Genomic DNA, 24,019 nt, shown 5'->3' with positions numbered 1-24,019 from the left:
TTCTATGAGAATCTAGCAAGACACTGATCACGTATGCAAACAAAGTGATCGAAATGAGGTAACGCCCGATAGGTAAGCAGAACACATAACATATAGCTAATGTGGCTACGATTTTAACTGACGGCGCGCGGAGCGGACCCGCGGTTTGAGGGGCAATGTCACGGATTTCGCTGCCCCTCTCGCCGGTGGTTTGAGTCCTCCTTCGGGCGTGGGTGTGTTCTACGCTACTGTAGACCATCAAGGCTGAACGCAGACTACTGTATGAAACTTCCTGGCAGATTAAATCTGTGTGCCGGACCGAGACTCGAACTCGGGACCTTTGCCTTTCGCGAGCAAGTAAAGTTGTCAGGACGGAGCGTGAGTCGTGTTTGGGTAGCTCAGTTGGTAGAGCACTTGCCCGCGAAAGGCAAAGGTCCCGAGTTCGAGTCTCGGTCCGGCACACAGTTTTAATCTGCCAGGAAGTTTCATATCAGCGCCCACTCCGCTGCACAGTGAAAATGTCATTCCAGACTACTGTAGTTTTACAACTGTCCCTCAGAGTATATATCATCAAGCAGAAGTAATGGACATTATACTGTCATCACTTAAAATATCAGGGTCTTTCTGTCGGTATTTTCATTTTAGCGACGGGGAATGGCCGGATAGATCCTTTCTGCCACTCGACCTCCTGTGATTTTCGTGTTCCACCTGTAGACTCTCCAACGGCGTGTGTTGCTCTGATCAGCCGGTGCGCTCAGCCTGATAATGGCTGCTTTTGTGAGCACTGCAGGCCGCTGCCCAAACTGTGTGTTCAGCTGCGGCACGCAGCAGCGGAGTCGAATTAACTTCGCACATCTCAGCAGAAGTTTGCGGAGATGGCCGACACTTTTCCACGTAATGATACAGCCACCTGCACGGGTTATGCAGCCATGTGCAATTCAAATGGATATACACAGTCTGCGAAACCACAGTGTGGGCGGGCTCAACAGTCTTGCACTACGGTTCGCCCTGCGCTAAGACGTTGTCAAGTGCACGTTTCCTTAGCCACTTAGAAGGGGCCGAGCGCCTGCTGGGTTACAGTCGGCGAGCGGTCGCCCCCGTGAAACCGCGTGAGACAGAAGAGCGTCGATAGCAAGTGGCGTGGGACGGCCGTCGCTCTCTCAGCTCAACACACGGGTGCTGTCCTCTAGAGCTGTCACCGAGCTAGAATGTTCTCCACAGGTGGTCAGCACAGAACCCCATCGACGAGGGAAAGAAAGAGAAAAGTATCGTGTATTACACGTACCACGGCTCTTAACTTTCTAGAACTCCTTGCAGTTTTCGAGACTTTTACATTTCAGGTTACTTTATTCTCCAAAAGTTACCTTAGTGAGTATTATTTATCGTATAGATGGAAAGATTACAAAATTACTACATGTCAACAGTTAAACGCAGCTACCCAGCATAGAATAACACAAATGAAAACAGCTATATGCGGATATCTACATCTACATCTACATCTACATCCATACTCCGCAAGCCACCTGACGGCGTGTGGCGGAGGGTACATTGAGTAACACTATCGGTTCTCCCTTCTATTCCAGTCTCGTATTGTTCATGGAAAGGATTGTCGGTATGCTTCTGTGTGGGCTCAAATCTCTCTGAGTTTATCCTCATGGTCTCTTCGCGAGATGTACGTAGGAGGGAGCAATATACTGCTTGACTCTTCGGTGAAGATATGTTCTCGAAACGTTAACAAACGCCCGTTCCGAGCTACTGAGCGTCTCTCCTGCAGAGTCTTCCACTGGAGTTTATCTATCATCTCCGTAACGCTTTCGCGATTACTAAATGATCCTGTAACGCAGCGCGCTGTTCTCCGTCGGATCTTCTCTATCTCTTCTATCAACCCTGTCTTGTACGGATCCCACACTGCTGAGCAGTATTCAAGCAGTGGGCGAACAAGCGTACTGTAACCTACTTCCTTTGCTTTCGGATTGCATTTCCTTAGTATTCTTCCAATGAATCTCAGTCTGGCATCTGCTTTACCAACGATCAACATTATATGATCATTCCATTTTAAATCACTCCTAATGCGTACTCCCAGATAATTTATGGAATTAACTGCTTCCAGTTGCTGACCTGCTATTTTGTAGCTAAATGATATGTATTCGCAGCACATTACACTTGTCTACATTGAGATTCAATTGCCATTCCGTGCACCATGCGTAAATTCGCTGCAGATCCTCCTGCATTTCAGTACAATTTTGCATTGTTACGACCTCTCGATACACCACAGCATCATCTGTCAAAAGCCTCAGTGAACTTCCGATGTCATCCACAAGGTCTTTTATGTACTCTGTCCCACCACTCGTCACTTTTAGGGTGTCTTTGAAAGAAACGTTGTAGGCGCTGTGGGACATGTTGATATGACATGAGCATCTGCCTATTGTTCTGCTTCACAGTTACTCGATGGTAATGAAGATTTGCCGCAGAGTGTCTGAACACTTTCTATGGTCTGTTCGGGTGCAGTTGAAGGTAGTCAGAATTGTCCGAGGCTAGTCAAACGCATGGGGATTCTTGGGGCATTGTGGAGAACAGTTTTGTTGCCAGCAGCGTTTCCACTCATCGATAGGATGTCTTAATTTTAGTCTTTTTCGTTCCGCAGGGAATATGTCATTCAAAACTGGAAGCAATCTCGTGGTATTCACGCAGTAGCGCACTCGTCCGTCTGGTATCAGGAGATGGACGGTGGCTCAAGATAAATAAGTGGTATGTGAGAGTACATCGTGTTGACCCATTAACAATGAGTATGGCTTCGCTAATTTGTATCTGTATCGCCGTTATGTGTGGGCCATTAACCCAGAAAGGCGCACAGTGCTCTGCTTTTGAGTATCACAATCCGAGTGCTGATACCCGAAGAGCGTCTTTTGATGATCCCCAACGATCGCCCCAGAGTTTATGGAGAATGTTGTTCCTGCTTTTGAGCTTTGCAGATGTTCGAGTCAAGTGCTCCTTAAAAGAAAGTGTCCTCTCTAACGTGATGCCAATGTACAGGGTGATTCAAAAAGAATACCACAACTTTAAAAATGTGTATTTAATGAAAGAAACATAATATAACCTTCTGTTATACATCATTACAAAGAGTATTTAAAAAGGTTTCTTTTTAACTCAAAAACAAGTTCAGAGATGTTCAATATGGCCCCCTCCAGACACTCGAGCAATATCAACCCGATACTCCAACTCGTTCCACACTCTCTGTAGCATATCAGGCGTAACAGTTTGGATAGCTGCTGTTACTTCTCGTTTCAAATCATCAATGGTGGCTGGGAGAGGTGGCCGAAACACCATATCCTTAACATACCCCCATAAGAAAAAATCGCAGGGGGTAAGATCAGGGCTTCTTGGAGGCCAGTGATGAAGTGCTCTGTCACGGGCTGCCTGGCGGCCGATCCATCGCCTCGGGTAGCTGACGTTCAGGTTTCATAACTAACCTTTTTCGTAGAACTCTCCATACAGTTGATTGTGGAATTTGCAGCTCTCTGCTAGCTCTGCGAGTCGATTTTCCTGGGCTGCGAACAAATGCTTGCTGGATGCGTGCTACATTTTCATCACTCGTTCTCGGCCGTCCAGAACTTTTCCCTTTGCACAAACACCCATTCTCTGTAAACTGTTTATACCAACGTTTAAAACACCACCTATCAGGAGGTTTAACACCATACTTCGTTCGAAATGCACGCTGAACAACTGTCGTCGATTCACTTCTGCCGTACTCAATAACACAAAAAGCTTTCTGTTGAGCGGTCGCCATCTTAGCATCAACTGACGCTGACGCCTAGTCAACAGCGCCTCAAGCGAACAAATGTACAACTAAATGAAACTTTATAGCTCCCTTAATTCGCCGACAGATAGTGCTTAGCTCTGCCTTTTGTCGTTGCAGAGTTTTAAATTCCTAAAGTTGTGGTACTCTTTTTGAATCACCCTGTATTATGGATGCATGCTGTGATGAAGTTTGGCCCCCTCAAAATAGACTTCAAGGGCTCTATGTGCCAATCTACCGGACAGATGATAACGTGTAACTTTGGTCTTATTTGAGTTGTAGCATCCATTTACGGAAATATTGGCTTGAGATGTCTGGATCAGAAGTTACGACTTCCTCAGTTATTTCGGAGATCTTGTGTTGGGTGGCTATTGCCCAGTCGGTCACATGGCCGAAGCTTCTGGACTGCCTACGAGGTGTACCAGGTAAGTATAAACAAGAGAAGGGCGAGGACGGATCCCTTTGGTAAGCCATTATTCAATAGTTTTGGAGAGCTAGTATTTTTCGCCGTAGGTTTTGTAAATGTTCTTCCAGCTCACACGATGTCACTTACTTTTGTCGTCTCTCTCCATGCAACAACTTCTAATAATTTACAAAGCAGTCCATGACTCAAAACCGCGTCATATGTTGCTCTTAGATCAGCGAAAGGAGCCTTTCTGCATCTTTGTTATCCTGCTTCAGTAAATGCCGTTAAAGTTAAGGCTCGATCAGCGCAGTTCCGTCCTAGTCGGAATCCATCTTGCTCCATAGGAAGGTTCTGAAAGGTCGCTGGAACGAAATATAATTTTGTCTAAAAAACACTTACTCAAATACTTTTGGGGGGGGGGGGGGTGCTGACCTTGTGCCACCCCTTCTCCGACTGAAGCATCGACTTCTTACTGATCTCACAATAAGTGAAAACGCTCAGCAAGTGAAGCACGTTATAGACTGCACGGTGCCTTACGGCGAGCGACTGACGGCGAACGTTGCTGGTCTGGACTTTTCAGAGGCCGACGGCTGTCGCAGCCAATTGCCGCGCTACTCGTGGTCCTCGCCCTGGGTTTCCAGTCGGTCTGCGCCGACGCTGCCACAGCCTGTCCGGCAGGCTGTTCGTGCCAGCACAGTGGCGACCGGGTATCCTGCGTCGGACTCACCCGGGTGCCCAGGTTCCTCGGCTACTCCCCCAGGACGCTGAGCATCACTCAGCACCGGATAACCACACTCGACAGCAGGTCCTTCAGAGGACTGGAGCGCCTGGAAGTGCTGGAAATCACCGACGGTCGCCTGTCTGAGGTAAAATACAGTGCTGAATAATTTACGTTTGCAATCCGTACGTCGAATGCTGACTTCAGTCATGCTGGTGTAGGTGCCGATGAATGAAATGAATCCGACATGGTCTCAAACTGTCAGAAGGGACCAGAATACAATGCCTCGCTTATGTCCATAGCATGAATGTTGTTGTCAGTAACAGAATATCATCACTGTTGCGAGGTCTGTACGTCCAGCAAACCCCTATCAGGAATATACCACGTTCTGACTGGCTCACTTGTACATTTATTTGCGTCAATACTCATAGTGACTACCACTAGTAACTGCAAAAATATGTTTATTACCTTTCCCTAGCTGCTATATCTTCCGGTCAAACTTATTTAAACAATGTTTTTTGTTACACTTACAGTTTATTTTCCAGTTGAAGATAGAGACCGTGAAGGCCATATGTTTTTTGCGACAGTTACATTCCGCAGATATTCTGTGGACGCTGCCCTTCATTTCCTTAACGGTAAATTATCCTACACATCTTACGACGCATTCTCCCCTACAAGTCTTTACACTACCTCAGTTCCTTGTTGAAGTGAAGTTGAAAGCTTCGGTAGAAGCTTATAGCATCTATGTGCGACAAGACTGGCAGTCTCTTAGCGTGAACTTCCATCACTACATGCATCATTACGAGTAAAATTCAGTTTTCTTCCACATTTTATAATAGACATTTTCTTTTCCTTTTTTTAATGACTTTCGTCTATGACAGGTAATACAATTTACTTCATGTGCCGGTTATCTTCTATTCTCGTTTACATGTATCCTGTGCGAGGAAGAAGTCGGAAAGAATTATGCGGGGTAACTCTCGATATAAAGCCACAATTTTAGTGTTGTGACAGGTACACGATATTTATAATTTTACACAATTTTTATTCTGTAATTCAGTAAGCAGATTCAAAATTATGTAGGTTGCAGTGGTTTCTCGAAGATGAAGAGGCTTTCGCAGGATACAGTAGCATGGTGAGCTGCATCAGAATCAACCTAGCCTTTGGACTGAAGACCACAACCACAACAACAACAACAACTTTCAGAGTAAAACCTCATGACTTTTCACTTACAAAGTTCCACACATTGAATATTTTAAGATACTAATTCAGTTTTCGCTGTTTTATTTCCATTTTACTATCTACTATCATTTACTACTACATATCTACTATTTTATTCCAAACTTACAGTTTTATGCATCCTATCTGGTACATTAACAGGAGGCTTTTTATATAATTGATATTTCGCAATTTTCGTATAAGATCCTTTCCCGCCACTATTCCTCCAGTTGCCCCCCGTCCGTCTAGCGTTCTTTGCCCGCTCTCTATCCCCTCGATCGATTTCATGTTTTTACTACTTAATGGAGTTTACATTATACATACCCACTGTTCTTCACTATTAGCGTATCATCGAGAATTTTTGCATAATTATACGTTCTATAATTTTAGCACACTGCCTCTTAGTAAACTCATGACATCCCCACCACGATTTCCTGCTTCCTATCCCTACCCTAGTCAGCCTCATTCCTTTCCCCTCCTCCCTCCCCTACCTTCGATATACACCCGTTCCGAACAATGACTCCAGTTGGAAACACATTACTTTGATATGTGGTATATGTGGTTGTGAGTAGACAAGACGGGTTTCTAACTATTTAGCTAAACTCAACATTTATGTACAATTCTTTCCTGTTCTACTTATTGTACACTAATGGCCGTTAAAATTGCTACACCACGAAGATGACGTGCTACAGACGCGAAATTTAACCGACAGAAGAAGATGCTGTGATATGTAAATGATTAGCTTTTCAGATCATTCAAACTAGGTTCGCGTCGGTGGCGACACCTACAACGTGCTGACATGAGGGAAGTTTCCAACCCATTTCCCATACACAAACAGCAGTTGACCGGCGTTGCCTGGTGAAATGTTGTTGTGATGCCTCGTATAAGGAGGAGAAATGCGTACCATCACGTTTCCGACTTTGGTAAAGGTCGGATTGTAGCCTATCGCAATTGCGGTTTATCGTATCGCGACATTGCTGCCCGCGTTGGTCGATATCCAATGACTGTTAGCAGAATATGGAATCGGTGGCTTCATGAGGGTAATACGGAACGCCGTGCTGGATCCCAACGGCCTAGTATCACTAGCAGTCGAGATGACAGGCATCTTATCCGCATGGCTGTAACGGATCGTGCAGCCACGTTTCAATACCTGAGTCAACAGATGGGGATGTTTTCTACACAACAACCATCTGCACGAACAGTTCGACGACGTTTGCAGCAGCATGGACTATGAGCTCGGAGACCATGGCTGCGGTTACACTTGACGCTGCTTCACAGAAATGAACGCCTGTGATGGTGAACTCAACGACGAACCTTGGTGCACGAGTGGCAAAACGTCATTTTTTCGGATGAATCCAGGTTCTGTTTACAGCATCATGATGGTCGCATCAGTGTTTAGCGACATCGTGGTGAACGCACATTGGAAGCGTGTATTCGTCATCGCCATACTGGCGTATCACTCAGCTTGATGGTATAGGGTGCCATTGGTTACACGTCTCGCTCACATCTTCTTCGCATTGACGGCACTTTGAACAGTGGACGTAACATTTCAGATGTGTTACGACCTGTGGCTCTACTCTTCACTCGATCCCTGCGAAACCCTACATTTCTGCAGGATAATGCACGACCACATGTTGCAGGTCCTGTACGGGCCTTTCTGGATGCAGGAAATGTTCGACTGCTGCCCTGGCCAGCACATTCTCCAGATCTCTCACCAATTGAAAACGTTTGGTCAATGGTGGCCGAGCATGTGGCTCGTCACAATAAGCCAGTGACTACTCTTGATGAACTGTGGTATCGTGTTGAACCTGTATGGGCATCTGTACGTGTATACGCCATCCAAGCTCTGTTTGACTCAATGTCCAGTCGTATCAAGGCCGTTATTACGGCCCGAGGTGGTTGTTCTGGGTACTGATGTCTCAGGATCTGTGCACCCAAACTGCGTGAAAATGTAATCACATGTCAATTCTAGTATAATATATTTGTCCAATGAATACCCGTTTATCATCTGCATTTCTTCTTGGTGTAGAAATTTTAATGGCCAGCAGTGTGAAATGTTAGATGGTACATATGCAGTTTAGCTTCGTTTTAGATCTGAAGATGAATCAGAGCGATTGAAACATGTATTCTAACTTAAATATACAACTGAGGCGGAACAATAAATGAGAATTATATACCGGGCTATTACAAATGATTGAAGCGATTTCATAAATTCACTGTAGCTCCATTCATTGACATATGGTCACGACACACTACAGATACGTAGAAAAACTCATAAAGTTTTGTTCGGCTGAAGCCTCACTTCAGGTTTCTGCCGCCAGAGCGCTCAAGAGCGCAGTGAGACAAAATGGCGACAGGAGCCGAGAAAGCGTATGTCGTGCTTGAAATGCACTCACATCAGTCAGTCATAACGGTGCAACGACACTTCAGGATAAAGTTCAACAAAGATCCACCAACTGCTAACTCCATTCGGCGATGGTATGCGCAGTTTAAAGCTTCTGGATGCCTCTGTAAGGGGAAATCAACGCGTCGGCCTGCAGTGAGCGAAGAAACGGTTGAACGCGTGCGGGCAAGTTTCACGCGTAGCCCACGGAAAATTGGCTCATGCCACAACTGGAGACCAACAGCGCCGACTTCATCTTTCAACAGGATGGTGCTCCACCGCACTTCCATCATGATGTTCGGCATTTCTTAAACAGGAGATTGGAAAACCGATGGATCGGTCGTGGTGGAGATCATGATCAGCAATTCGTGTCATGGCTTCCACGCTCTCCCAACTTAACCCCATGCGATTTCTTTCTGTGGGGTTATGTGAAAGATTCAGTGTTTAAACCTCCTCTACCAAGAAACGTGCCAGAACTGCGAGCTCATTGATGGGGACATGCAGCGCCGAGTGTGGGAGGAACTTGATTATCTGCTTGATGTCTGCCGAATCACTAACGGACACATATCGAACATTTGTGAATGCCTAAAAAAACATTTTGATTTTTTGTATGTATGTGCAAAGCATTTTGAAAATATCTCAAATAATAAATTTATTGTAGAGCTGTGACATCGCTTCAATCATTTGTAATAACCCTGTATATACACTCCTGGAAATTGAAATAAGAACACCGTGAATTCATTGTCCCAGGAAGGGGAAACTTTATTGACACATTCCTGGGGTCAGATACATCACATGATCACACTGACAGAACCACAGGCACATAGACACAGGCAACAGAGCATGCACAATGTCGGCAATAGTACAGTGTATATCCACCTTTCGCAGCAATGCAGGCTGCTATTCTCCCATGGAGACGATCGTAGAGATGCTGGATGTAGTCCTGTGGAACGGCTTGCGATGCCATTTCCACCTGGCGCCTCAGTTGGACCAGCGTTCGTGCTGGACGTGCAGACCGCGTGAGACGACGCTTCATCCAGTCCCAAACATGCTCAATGGGGGACAGATCCGGAGATCTTGCTGGCCAGGGTAGTTGACTTACACCTTCTAGAGCACGTTGGGTGGCACGGGATACATGCGGACGTGCATTGTCCTGTTGGAACAGCAAGTTCCCTTGCCGGTCTAGGAATGGTAGAACGATGGGTTCGATGACGGTTTGGATGTACCGTGCACTATTCAGTGTCCCCTCGACGATCACCAGTGGTGTACGGCCAGTGTAGGAGATCGCTCCCCACACCATGATGCCAGGTGTTGGCCCTGTGTACCTCGGTCGTATGCAGTCCTGATTGTGGCGCTCACCTGCACGGCGCCAAACACGCATACGACCATCATTGGCACCAAGGCAGAAGCGACTCTCATCGCTGAAGACGACACGTCTCCATTCGTCCCTCCATTCACGCCTGTCGCGACACCACTGGAGGTGGGCTGCACGATGTTGGGGCGTGAGCGGAAGACGGCCTAACGGTGTGCGGGACCGTAGCCCAGCTTCATGGAGATGGTTGCGAATGGTCCTCGCCGATACCCCAGGAGCAACAGTGTCCCTAATTTGCTGGGAAGTGGCGGTGCGGTCCCCTACGGCACTGCGTAGGATCCTACGGTCTTGGCGTGCATCCGTGCGTCGCTGCGGTCCGGTCCCAGGTCGACGGGCACGTGCACCTTCCGCCGACCACTGGCGACAACATCGATGTACTGTGGAGACCTCACGCCCCACGTGTTGAGCAATTCGGCGGTACGTCCACCCGGCCTCCCGCATGCCCACTATACGCCCTCGCTCAAAGTCCGTCAACTGCACATACGGTTCACGTCCACGCTGTCGCGGCATGCTACCAGTGTTAAAGACTGCGATGGAGCTCCGTATGCCACGGCAAACTGGCTGACACTGACGGTGGCGGTGCACAAATGCTGCGCAGCTAGCGCCATTCGACGGCCAACACCGCGGTTCCTGGTGTGTCCGCTGTGCCGTGCGTGTGATCATTGCTTGTACAGCCCTCTCGCAGTGTCCGGAGCAAGTATGGTGGGTCTGACACACCGGTGTCAATGTGTTCTTTTTTCCATTTCCAGGAGTGTATATGCTCATGTTTAGAAAAAAAGAACGCCTTGAACGATTACAGATATAACGTTCATATTAACAGGACATGTACAACAGTGTATTCTGCAGAAATTGTTAGCATTTGAACCATGTTGGCCAATGAGTTCAAGGTCAACATCGATATCGCGGCACAACACCACCCACCGCCAAAATGTGGCTGCGACTCTTGTTGTCGCAGCAAACTGAAGGTAATAGATCAGTGTGACATGCGCGAACCGTACCGTCGAATCATTGAGTTTGAAAGAGGGCGCGTTATTATCATGAGATAATGTGGTGCATCCATCCGGAAAACTGGTGCTCGTGATGTTGGAAGTGTTTCGGCAGTGCAAAGGGTGTGTGGAGAACGGTTCTCGAAAGGCTGTAGAATGCGACGAGATGGATAAGGTCGCACAACACACCAGACGCCATTTTCCAGCAAGACAATGCATGATCACGTATTGCCGAACAAACACGTGCTTTCTTGGTGCCACATGGTGCCAGCCTTTTGCCCTGGCCCGCCAGATCACCAGACTTGTCAATCGAAAATGTGTGGGGTATCGTGGAACGACGGGTGCAGTACTGAGGTCGCATGGCCAGTAGCAGGTTCGTGGCGTTCGGGGAAACTGTCCACAAAGATAAGATTAGGGCTCGTACAGAGGCATATACGCAGTCATTTTTCCCTCATTCTGTTTGGGAGTGGAACAGGGAGAGAAGATGCTAGTTGTGGTACGAGGTACCCTCCGCCAAGCACCATATTGTAGATTGCGGAGTATGTATGTAGATTTAGATGTAGAAGAGGTCATCAGTCCCCTAGACTTAGAACTACTTAGACCTAACTAACCTAAGGACATCACACCCATCCTTGCCCGAGGCAGCATTCGAATCTGCGACCGTAGCAGCAGCGCGGTTCCGGACTGAAGCGCCTAGAACCGCTCGGCCACAGCGGCTGGCCGTTTGGTCAACATGTGGACACAACGTGTTTTCTCAGTTGTGCGCATGACGGCACGGTGGAAGCAGCTGTGCCAAACAGTACACAGTTCGAATTGTGTGTGATTGTTTTTCTTGTGTTGTTTTGTGTTTGGAGGAGTATTTTGATTGAGTACTTTCTTCTGAGGTACTCAGTCAACAGCGGAATTATTCGGAATTCGGGAGTGTTAACGGTTTTTGCTGTAATTGATATTTGATTCCGAACTGAAATAGTTAGCGATAGGTCAGGGGGGCGCAGAAAGCAACATTGTGTTCGCCAGCTCTATAGTTTATGGTTCATCCTGTGAAATTCTTATTGGAGAATCTACAAGTGAGTGAGAAAATTAATTTTTACATTACCAGGCTGTGCTGTAACGGGATGTTTTTCCTACAACTGGAGCACAATGGGAACTGACGTAATGTATCACAGTTTCCCGCGTAATGAAATATTACAAAAACTATTGTTGTCGAAATGTTGTAGGAAAGACAGTGTAAATGTTGCGCATGCAAGAATATGTTCTCGCCATTTCGCAGAAACAGATTAATTAAGGGATTTACAGTCTGAATTGCTTAATTTGTCCCGAAAAAGAATGCTCAAGAAAGATGCAGTTCCTTCGCACAATTTGCCGTGCAGTAGTGCGACTGTCAATGTGTCACCCGCAACAGAAGACATAACCAAACGGTATAAGAAACGAGAACTACATAAGAAATCTCTGGAAACTCTGGAAAAGCTGTCACCAAATAAGAAAAATCATAATAAGAGCACATGTACAGATGACAGTTTTTTTTTCAGACACAGATAAAGTTACTTTGATGAATACTATAGCGGCTTTAGAAAGAAGGAATGCTGTTCTTACAAACAAGTGTGTGCAACTTCGAGCTCTTAAGTAAATTCATTTCAGTGCGATTAAATGAATAGTTTCTGATTTATCTGAGCCGAGGTTTCGAATTTCAAGTGTGTGTCAGTGTGGTTGTGATCTGACATTTTACCGATGTGTGAGGCAAAAGCTGCGAAAGAATATAACTCATCAATTTTAAGTGTAATATTTTAGCAGCAGAAAAGCAGTTTAGGCATCTCATTTCTGGTATAAAGAAAGTCTTCCGCCAAAAACTTGACGTAAACGCGCATGCCGTGTCGTCTGCTTGTGAGCGCTTGCTTCCACGCTGGCGTCACTCGGCCAGCCAATGGCAGAGCAGAGCGCTTACTGGCCAACCTTATTATTTAGTAACCTTGTTGGAGGTGAGCCGCCAGCAGTGGTGGATGTGGGGAGAGAGATGGCGGAGTTTTGAGAGCGGATGATCTGGACGTGTGTCCATCAGAGAGAGTAAATTTGTAATACTGGATATCATGAACTGATATAGATATATGGCTTTTGAACAATATTAAGGTAAATACATTGTTCTGTATCAAAATCTTTCATTTTTTATCTATGCCTATCAGTAGTTAGTGACTTCAGTAGTTTGAATCTTTTATTTAGCTGGCAGTATTGGCGCTCGCCGTATTGCAGTAGTAAGAGTAACGAAGATTTTTGTGAGGTAACTGATTCATGAACGGTATTGGTTATTGTTAGCCAGGGCCATTCTTTTGTAGGGATTTTTTGAAGTCAGATTGCGTTGTGCTAAAAACATTGTGTGTCAGTTTAGTGATGATCATAATAAGTAAAGAGAGAAATGTCTGAGTACGTTCAGTTTTGCTCAGCTGTTTGAAAATCAAATAACGTAAGGGGTTTACCAGCACAATCATTCATAAATTTTTCTAAGGGGACGTTTCAGCACAGTTTTTTTTTTAATTTGATGAAACAATAATTCCTTTAGTAAACACAGTCGTGGCCGCGTGTAAGCTGTTACTTTTTGTTTGTGGATGACTGCTTTCGAAGTACTACAGAAATCGTCATCAGATCTACAGCCCATGGCGATGCAGGAAACGCTGGCGTGGAGCAGGCCCGTCCGCGCTGGTGTGGAGCACACTGTCCTCAGCAGTAACAACTTATATGCGACCACGATATGGTAATATCATTAAATGGTTGTTTCCTGGACCAAAAGGTCCAAACCATCACAAAATAGAAAAATGGCGTACGTTCGAAACTAAGATGTATTTTTGTCGTGTGTCTTTCATTACGTTTTTTGCCATAATTGATGAATAAATTAAGATAAAAATTATGATATCATAGCTTGAAGACATGCTTGCGGAGTAATTCAGCCATATTTCAGAAACATCCCTTAATTAATGTGCCACAATTCGTTCTCCCACTTGAGATACTGTATGATGATGATGATGTTTGCTTTGTGAGATGCTCAACTGCGTGGCCATCAGTGCCTGTACAATTTTCAATTTTTACACAGTCCATTTTCTTTTCACAAACTAATCTAGTCTCACAAATGAGGATGAACCCGGGGAGCCGTGATCCAGAGACAGCAACGCTTACCCCTAGACCACGAGATGTGGACGAGATACAGCGTGTAATGTCACTTCTGGTACCTTTCCTTGCAGATATCCCCCGACGCATTCTACGCGCTGAGAGACCTCAACGAGGTCAACATCTCGCACAACGAGCTGAACGTGCTGCCCCGCGACGCGTTCGCCGAGTGCCGCCGGCTGGAGCTTCTGGACCTGTCCTGGAACCCGCTGGTGCTGCCCGGCCGGGGCCCCATGCTGGTCTCCAGCTCGCTGTCCGCCCTCGACATGTCCTCCTGCAGCCTCGGCAAACTACCGGATCAGGTTTTCTCGAAGATGCCGGCCCTCAGCGAATTACGACTGCGGGGTAACAACCTCCAGCTCGTATCCGAGTGCATTCTGGAACCGATCCCCCAGCTGATACTGCTGGACGCCGATCTGACGTTCCAGTGGACCGAGTGCTCTTCCCAGGAGGCGACGACGAGAGCCACTCGGCAGGTGAATAAGGTGGGAGACCCTGGGAGCGGGCGGGACCCCGCCGAGCGGCAGGCAACAGGCGACGTTCTCGCCTACGAAGAGGTGACCTTCATCCCCACCCTGGCACAGTGGGTCTTTCTCGTCGTTACAGCACTACTTACAGCGTTGCTACTCACCTACATTCGCAAAGCTTGTGAAAGAGGTCAACGTCGAGAGGAACACATATACGAGATTCTAGGTGGTAGTCAGACAGTTCGCATACCAATTACAAACACGAATTCAGGACAAGAAGCAAGTCGACCAGCTCCTGCGAGCATTTAAGCTATCTTGCAATAGTTTCCTCAGGTGACGGGGAGAGCCGTTATGTTATTCCACTACCGGGGTACGTTTTGCTTGCAAAAAAGAGGTAAAAGATTTCATATTTTTATGTTGTGTGTATAGTTGACAGTACATTTAATCCAAGTTTTCGATCTCTAAAACCTTCGGGACAACTTTTTCCAGCCAAAAGCCCAAGAAATGTTGGCACTTTTTTAAGGCTTTCGCCAATTATTCGGAAATTATCCATCCTACTTTAAATATTACCCTAACCAAACTGAAAGAGCATTAAATGTTGAATGACCTATTTAAATGTGAAAATCGGTGCAGCCATTTGGCCGCAATCAGTTGTTGAAGTTCATTCATTTTTACCAGTTCGGCTAAAAAGTCGGCTCGAACGCCTGTAACTCAAAAGCGACTACTCCAAATGAAAAATGTCTCGTTATCAAAGTTATAAAGCAAGGAATTTCATATTACAAAACCATCTAGTTTTTCAGTTTTAGGCACTATTAAACGTTTGTGCACCTAAAAGCCAAAGTAATTACATTCTATTGTTTTTCTTTCAAGTCACAGTTATTCAATGAAATGAAATCTCCAATGAGGATATGGCTCTCTAATGAGCACATATGTGTTCTGCATGTGTATCATCTTTAATTTTCTCCGTTCCATTATGTTTTTATTCGTTTTTACACATGTCTTAATTGGTATGAGTCGGTTGCTAAAATGAAAACCAAGTACATAGTAATGGACGTATGAGTAACATAAAAATTTGTACTAATGAAGAAATAAAATTGTATGGCAACATTTAAAAAACAATATTATATCAGAGATTAACATTTTATCAAGTTTCAATTCCATCGCCGTCGTTTGGGAGACTCCGGCATGTCCCGCTCCCAGCATCCGATCTCCTGTGTCACCAACTTCCTCGACCTGGAACATATCTTCTCCGCATCCTTGCCGGGTCCAGTTTCTGGGGCGTTCTCGCAAGATAGGCCATAAGAGTGTTTGCACGCCGATGAGCACTTCAGTCCAGATTTGGGACATCCACATGTTGCTGTCCACCTCGTTCTGCGTGCACAGGAAACCATGTTCAGTAGTGTACCTGGAGCTGCATCTTTCGTCATCGTCACGGGAAACGAGGCTGATTTCTTTCAGCCGCACTGGAACGGATCAGTTTTCTGCCCCTGCCAAGCTTACAGCTCATGGTAGGATCACAGTGAGTGCCACCTCGCTGCGTGCGATGTTGGCGGTAGCCTTTCGTGTGTGAAAGATTTTCTCGGGGCAGACTTTACGAAAAGCTCGTGCCTGAGGTCGTCCAAAGCCGCACAGCTGTAATTCCCGTACACTGTTCTACTGCCTATGCTGCTAAGTCTTGAGAGGCTGAGGGTTTAACAAGTTCAGCAGCTTGCAATTTAAGATGTGGCTGTTGCTCCATATGGTTTAGTAATTTCCTTTCTCCATAGCCAAAAAAAAGGAGGATTGTGTATCATATACTGTGAAGTCATGGCTGAAAAGCGCAGATCCAGAATCTAAACTGAAAGAATTACTAGAGTACTACACTCTCTCGTCCCACTATATGAAACTACGGGTTGTTCTAGGAGTCTTCTCTACCGGTTAGGAGAACAAGCACGCCTATGTCCTCGCTTATGATTGCCACACTGTCAGACTCAGTAACTTGGGACATAGCTACTTTCACAACTAATGAATCGGCATACTCTTCTCCTTGTAACACTTGAATACCTACATCCTCAAATTTCCTCATGAGCATTAAAAGCAAGTCGTTTTAGTTGCTCTTATTTACGAGAAACTACTCTTGTGCGACTGCAGCATTTGTATCTTCATCGAAAATGATGTCTGATGAAGAACCCTGTGTCTCTAAACGGCGAGATCTTTCAGAAGACTTTCTTCCCCTTCGCGTAGAATCTCTTAGATAGGAAAAAATTTAAGAGTTGAACGTCTTCTTCCCCGATCAGTGTTGTCAGACTCTATAGCCGTACAGGGAGAGACTGCCATGACTCCTCCCGTGGAAAGGAAAGCATTCAACCCGTCAATCTTGCATATGTTAAAATCGGCGTTGTCAGAGATGCGCTGGAAGAATCCTTCGCTGGTTACGGTTAGGATGCTCTGGTCGCGCAATCAAGGACGTCTCAAATAGGTAAGCTTCCATTATTGGAGCTGCGCATCCAATTGCACTAAAAGCGTCGACAATAAGTCTTGATCCGGATCTGTTGTATATGACTGTACTGAGCCCATTTAATAGCGAAGATAGAAATGACCGTGACCTTTCTTCGGAAATCAATGAATGTGACAGAGCAACACTTTTCTTATTTACCTAGAGTTCATTTTGACTTAAAAAGAAACAACAAACTGAAATTCCTTTGACTTTCAAGTGTGCGAACGCTTAATAGTGCCCAAAACAGAAAAAGTGGATGCCTTGTGAGAGAAGATTTCACACTCTACAACTTTGATAACTCGACATTTTTGAACTGAAGTAGCAGTATTTGAATTACAGGCGTTGGAACCGACTTTTTAGCTAAGCTGGTAAAAATGAACGAAACTTGACAACTGATTCCGGCCAAACGACTGCTCCTATTTTGGTATTTAAGTAGCTCATTCGGCGAAAATTTAATGCGGTTTCATTGAGGTAAGGGTAACATTTTCAGTACGCTGCTTTGTTTCCGACTAATAGACGAAAACCTGAAAAAAGTGCCAATATTTCTTGGTTTTTTTGGCGACAAAAAGTTGTACCGAGGGTTTCTGAGCTCGAAAACGTGGACTCAACGTAGCGTTAACTCCGTACACAAGATAAAATTGAATCTTCTACCTCATTTTTTGCAAGCAAAATGCCTTTTTTGTGACGCCGTTACTGGGCTATGTGACGAATCACTTTCACCTGGCGCCCGCCTTACAGTCCTAAATTCCACTGCACATTGCCAGTGAAAGAAGTGGTGGCATATATACTTGCCCTGGTTGGATACAGTGTGACAAGAGCTCGGTTCTTGTCATGCACCTATGTGTGAAACTCGCCTCATGCCGAAGCGTGCCGCCATCTGGCCCACTGCGTTCTAGAATGCGAAAACAGCGTACTGCAGTGCCCAACGGCCAAATTAACAGACATGGCTGGCCCGTAAATATCCTGTGGGTGATTTCTGTGGCCTGCATGACACCAATGCACGACCACACTGAATATAGAAATTATTAATTGAAAGTGCCAAGTGGTCAGAGATAAATTTCGGAATTCCGCCTGAATGCTGGTGAGCTCGTGTCCCATGTGTCATCTGCTTATAAGTGAGACACTATATAGTGCTGTTCGCGACTCCTTTCACCTTGGTTGGGGATAGTGTACTCGGCACAAGAGATTGCATTTAAATGAAGTCAGCTATTGTCGAGGTGTTCAGTGGTTTTACGTCCCAAGTAGAACACTGGCTGCAGTGGTATACAGTATGAAACCTTCACAATGCAGTGGCTTTGTGAGAAGTCCATGTACGGACACGATGAGCCTGTTTAGCTACAGCGCGAACAGTCCACGTATGATCGAGTGTTCTAATAAAGAAGAAAAAAAAATAAAACAGAAAATAAGAAAAGAGCACCAAATAATGAGTTTCTCGAAGGAGAAGCCGACATCTAATTGGTAAAGTTGAATACACAGCCGTGAAAGCTGTGTGTTGACCTCGTGATCAAATCTTATTACTGTCCTGCAACATCTTAGGGCAGACGATGAAACCAACTGAGCCTCAAAGTGAATCTAGTTAGGCAGATGTCGACTGACAGCTTGCGGTCAAGAATGCCAGCGTCCGAAATTCCGGCTCTCTTACGGGACGAAGCACGTGCTGGTATCACTGCCATTTAGAGCTCCTGCTGTTTCTGCCATAAGTGCCAGAAGTAACTGTGATGCTCCGTGCAATGTCCTCTGACGTTGCCCATGTGCTGCATGTGCGACGCCCATTCAGAAACTGAAGATCTGAAGATTCTTTCGTCGTACACAGATAACAATTAAGCGTTTTAAGAAACAGAACGAATGAAACGCATTGCTTGCCATATATTTTGCTAATGCCACACGACAGCCTTGAGGCATATATGTAATTCGAAATCAGTTTTCGCAATTTCCAAATGTCTTTGGCAGGCACATAACAGCTTCATCTTTTTAAATGAAAAAACAACAAATAAAATATTTTCATCTTTATTTCCTAATTCAGCGACAAAGTTTTGAACATTTATTTAAGTACTGATTTCATGTAGCTTTATGATTAACATTTTTTTCTAAAACACTTATATGTTTTATTATTACTGAAACTAAGTTCCTTATTCCTAGATACAGAAAATAAAATCTCACTTGAACCATCACAAAAAAATCTCATCTTATCATTATATAATAGTAATGCTGACCATATTCGATAAATGACGTCTACGTCTTATACTCTCGTCATGATACTAAACATGTCAAATTATTTATCAGAGAAATTAATTTGGAAAGGTATTTTTTTCTAAGCTTTCTTACCAATTCTCTGTTGACTAACGCTCGCTGTAATGTATTGCAAAATAGTGCTAACATCACACATCCCTCAAGAAACATTCCTCTACTCTCAGAGAGATGCGTGCTCCACTGTAGGCTGTTCCAGCGCTGCCCCCGTGCTGTAAGGCCGCTGAGGGAGAGGCCGTAAGCTGACTGGCAAGCATGCGCAGCGAGGTCAGGTTACCAGCAGGGTAGCCGCATTGCACTCGTCCTGCGCATGCGCAGACCACTGGGCCATTCCAGCCCGAGGGCACGTGACCAGGGCAGTGCTGAAGTGCACACTTCAGCCCGGGTGCCCGCGAGTCAACTGTTTGCCCACCGACGCCCACTGCTAACTGCGGGTCGGCACACGACCTGGAGCAGCCCACTACAGTGACGAAGAAAACAAAAAAATAATCTTAATTACAGTCCTGTATCGTATTTCAAAACAGATTTTTACACAAAGTTCAGTCCAGCACTTTCGAATATCAGTATATCTCATTTTTCACTTGATCGTAAGAAGATTTGTTACTTCTAACAATACTGAATGACAAAGTACTTAATTATCTGTGTACGAACTCTGTAACTTGACATAATAAAGTCAATCTGCAATCTGTAACTTAGAAAAGAAGTTTTCAGTAAGAGAAATCTTGTTCAGATGTATTCTTATTCGTAATATTTCTGTAACATAGGTATTTTTTTTTCAATAGGAAAATGCGTTAGTCTCTCTCATGTAGCTTTGAGTAGAGTACGTTACTTGTATTTAAAACCGTCGAAAAGCTGTGTAATTGTGCTGAATGTACGTAAAACTTGTGTTACCGTATAGTACAGGAACACTACAAGGTACAAGGAATTTGTTATCCAGATGAACCTACAGCTCTAGAACTGAATAACATCATTTTGGAAACAAACTGTTGTCCCTGCACTTATTTCGTGGTTTTTGTTGACCATTCGAATCCTGAGCTCTTGAGTGAAACGCTGTTAATAATTTACATTTAACCTTCATTATAATGCAGCAGAATGGCGACATCTAAATACATCACCACTATCAGTGGTTCAGACAATTTCTGATGAAGTACAAAGTATGTGACAATACACAGTTTTATATCTGCGAAACTAAATTCTCAATGTATATTTTTGATTAATTTTGTAGGTACTGTTGTAACACTTGTGAGTTGAAACTTCCCTGCTATTTCAAATGGACTCTTAACACCAAAGTATTCAATTTTTACATGTCAGTGGAGTCTTAACCAGCAGTATCTATTTTGATATGTGTAAATAGTATTTCTTGGAAAATATACATCAAAGTTCTTTGATATAGTTATACATGTGATATTTATATGATGGAATTCGTCAAATTATCTGAATGAAATGAACGAGATATGCCACTGTGGAGAGTTAACATTTTTTGTTGTGAAATAACCTCGGACATTACCGATTGAAGACAACAGACATAGACTGATGTACATTGTCCCAATACTAACACTACACACAGTAGTGCTGAATGTGCAACTCATACTGGCCAGTTTTCAAAGTCTGATTTCTATGGCGGTATCTGTAATAATAATGAAGTAAGGATTATATTCACAATATTCAATAACTGATTCTTTAATGTGAAACTAATATAGTCAATGTCCCCATGTTCCTTGAAAAAACTCTTCAGTTGTTGAAACTGTAATAATCTAAGTCAAAACTGAATATTTGCTTGGTATTGAGTTGTTTAACTTGTTTCACTCGCTTAGATACTAAAAATTAGTTAAAGAACAGACGATTATATTTAAAATCTAGTTTTGTTCTTGTTTACATCTCATGAAGACTGAATAGACACAGTTCTATAAATGTGTAACTGTAGTAAGTAATTGTATTTTCCTATGTATGATGTTGAAGATATTGTCAGTTACCAAAGTTACAAGTGCTGGTTTAAAGAACAGCAAGTATAAAATGAATTTAGTTAGCAATTTCATATTGGTGTTTGGGCTATTGAAACTATTATATAGACATAAATTTCATAGCTTAATTATATTTTAATGCTTTTGTTATTTAACTTTTTTCTGAGACATCTCATCAAATGTAAATACAATGATATGTAATAAATTTGTACCTGAATAAGAGGTTATCCCCATCTCACTGCTCAAACGCATAATATTCGTTCGTTCATTAACAGTGTACAGTCCTAGTTGTGTTACAGAAAATAAATTACTCTTTCTGGGTACAACTCACTGCAGAAAACTACGTCAAGCATTCACACTATACGAGTATGTACGGGATGAACTAGTAAAAGTGTGCCAGGGTTGAACAAGTGGTATGGGTATCTGTATTTGACACCAGGGGTGGCCAAGAACTCGACTCATGGCCCATGCCCCAGCACGAATGCCATAGCGCTGAAACTGGCTGGCATGTTCTCCTCACCCCAACGCCACACTGTCAGAGGGTGAGGAGGGAAAAACTGAGTATGTACCATGTTTAAATGGCAATTCAGTCTTATAGTGTACGACTTGGTTTTATATTTCATATTTCTCAACAACATAGATCACGAACAAAACAAATGTAAGTATTATTTAATTATTTTTTGTGCACTGAAGACATAGTTTTTATCTGGTACAAACTGTCAGAATAAGAACAGACCCAGGGAATTTCATAGGTTTTCGAGCTCAGGTTTCCACGTTATTTAGATTAATAATCGAAAAAATGCCTTTCACGCACATCGAAATATTGTAGCACTTTTGCAACCTCGTTATAGAGATGTGGAAACTCCTGGAGAGTATTAACGTTAAAGGAATTTATCTATAAAAAAGGAACTACTGTACCTTGTAGATCGATCAGTTATATCTGCACATTGACAGGGGCGCTGTCAACTGAAACGGTCTCGGAAACAACTCTAAAACAAGTGTGACATTGGCATTGTCCTCTGAACGTTTACAAAACTGTCGTTGCAATTCTTTTAAGGTCACAGTACATTCTTCAAACCTCGTGGTTTCTTTAATGTCAGTGTGCTTACGCAACTGGACTGTGGGTCAGAATGTGTCTCTTCTAAAACGCAATTTTCTTTCTAAATTCATCCCCATCAAATTAGAAGGAAGTTGTTTTTCTCCATGCAGTGTCTTTCTGTAGGTAGCGTGCAGTCAAGTCTACTTAAAACGCGAGGTCAGCAGTCGATTCCTGATGTTCTCATTTTCGTTCCTGTACTCCTTTGTCCTTCATTAATTCAACAATGGCGAGTTTTAAAACGAAAACCGGTGACCTAGAAACGACGGAGAGGCTCCGTCCCCGCCGGAGCCGCAGTGGTCCACAACCCGACGACGACTACCGCAGTCCACTTCAACCATCCGCCGCCCCATACCGAACCCAGGGTTGTTGTGAGGTTCGGCCCCCGGTGGACCCCCTCCCCTCCCCCCCCCCCCCCCCCAGACCTGGGAACGTCTCACACCAGACGAGAGACGAGTGTAACCCCTATGTTTGCGTGCTAGAGTAACGGTGGTGTGCGCGTACGTGGCGAACTTTTTCGCGCAACAACAGCCGACATGGTGTAACTGAGGCGGAATAAGGGCAACTGCGCCTAAAAACCATCCACAGACTGGCCGGCTCACCGGACCTCGACACAAGTCCGCCGGGCGGATTCGTGCCGGGGACCAGGCGCTCCTTCCCACTCCGGAAAGCTGTGCGTTAGACCGATCGGCTAACCGGGCGGGCTTAACCAACGTACTTAGCAGCAATATACGAAGTCTCCATGCCGTTCGTTCAGTTCCATCTGAAACCGTTGCAACCGACAGCGGAATCATGCGCGTGACATGAGAAATTTTACTATTCGTACAGTCTGCAGCTCGTGGTCGTGCGGTAGCGTTCTCGCTTCCCACGCCCGGGTTCCCGGGTTCGATTCCCGGCGGGGTCAGGGATTTTCTCTGCCTCGTGATGACTTGGTGTTGTGTGATGTCCTTAGGTTAGTTAGGTTTAAGTAGTTCTAAGTTCTAGGGGACTGATGACCGTAGATGTTAAGTCCCATAGTGCTCAGAGCCATTTGAACCATTTTTTTTTTTTACTATTCGTACCACGAATTTCTTCGTGTCCTCCATGCCTACGAATTTGGCACCAAGTTCATTTGGCACATGAACAAAGCATCCCGTCTGTCGACCGCTGTAATTTTTTGCTCTTTCATTGCCAACTAAATCATTAAATTCTATCTGCATGATATTGTAATGTCGTTTATTAGCAAATTTGCAGTGATGCGGGTACATAATATATAGTGAGAATTCTCATGCTTCTTTTCTGTCATTGCCATTCATTTTTAAAAGCTTGTGAGTTACAAGTCAATAACTTCGTTTATTTCACTCAAGGTGTTAACAACTTAAATATTTTTGTAAATATTTTCTAGTATCCGTCGTTGTATTGAATTCGTTTCCCTTTCATTTAGCTCCCTTATCAGTTACACTGATGTTCGATTATTGTTTACATTAATGTTCGAAATGTGTTTGGCCCAAGTTGTAGTGTGTTCCGTCGGTCGTTGGTATCTACCTGTCTGGTAGAATTCTGCATAATCGATTGAAGAGAGTCGTTCGATTAAGTGTTGTTACACGTAGAAGTCGTCATGCAGCTTTTGACTTGTCGTCCAATTTTTCCGCCGACATTTTTCTGCTCTTCTTTTCTGAGTATATATCTCATTTCGCTGATGACTTTATTTGCGCTAATATTAATTTCATAGGACAAATAAAATTTCCCATATTTCTTTATTTTAGCTATTTCAGTGACATCACA

At 44.3% G+C, this 24,019-nt stretch overlaps 1 protein-coding gene across 1 annotated transcript in view; it reads left to right on the top strand.

The window, feature by feature from the left end:
- The window catches only part of LOC126095254 (leucine-rich repeat-containing protein 55-like), a 29,201-nt gene extending 7,881 nt beyond the window's left edge, over positions 1-21,320 (top strand). Inside the window, exons 2-3 of the mRNA XM_049910008.1 lie at positions 4,762-5,047; positions 14,083-21,320. Coding sequence (XP_049765965.1) covers positions 4,762-5,047; positions 14,083-14,784 — 988 coding nt within the window. The 3' untranslated portion in view covers positions 14,785-21,320. The remainder of the gene's footprint in view (positions 1-4,761; positions 5,048-14,082) is intronic.
- Positions 21,321-24,019: the final 2,699 nt, after the last annotated feature.

This window comes from Schistocerca cancellata, chromosome 8 (assembly GCF_023864275.1).
Source record: "Schistocerca cancellata isolate TAMUIC-IGC-003103 chromosome 8, iqSchCanc2.1, whole genome shotgun sequence".
Lineage (NCBI taxonomy): Eukaryota > Metazoa > Arthropoda > Insecta > Orthoptera > Acrididae > Schistocerca > Schistocerca cancellata.
The sequence above is the reverse complement of the archived record's forward strand: the minus strand, read 5'-3'. Positions and strand labels throughout refer to the sequence as shown.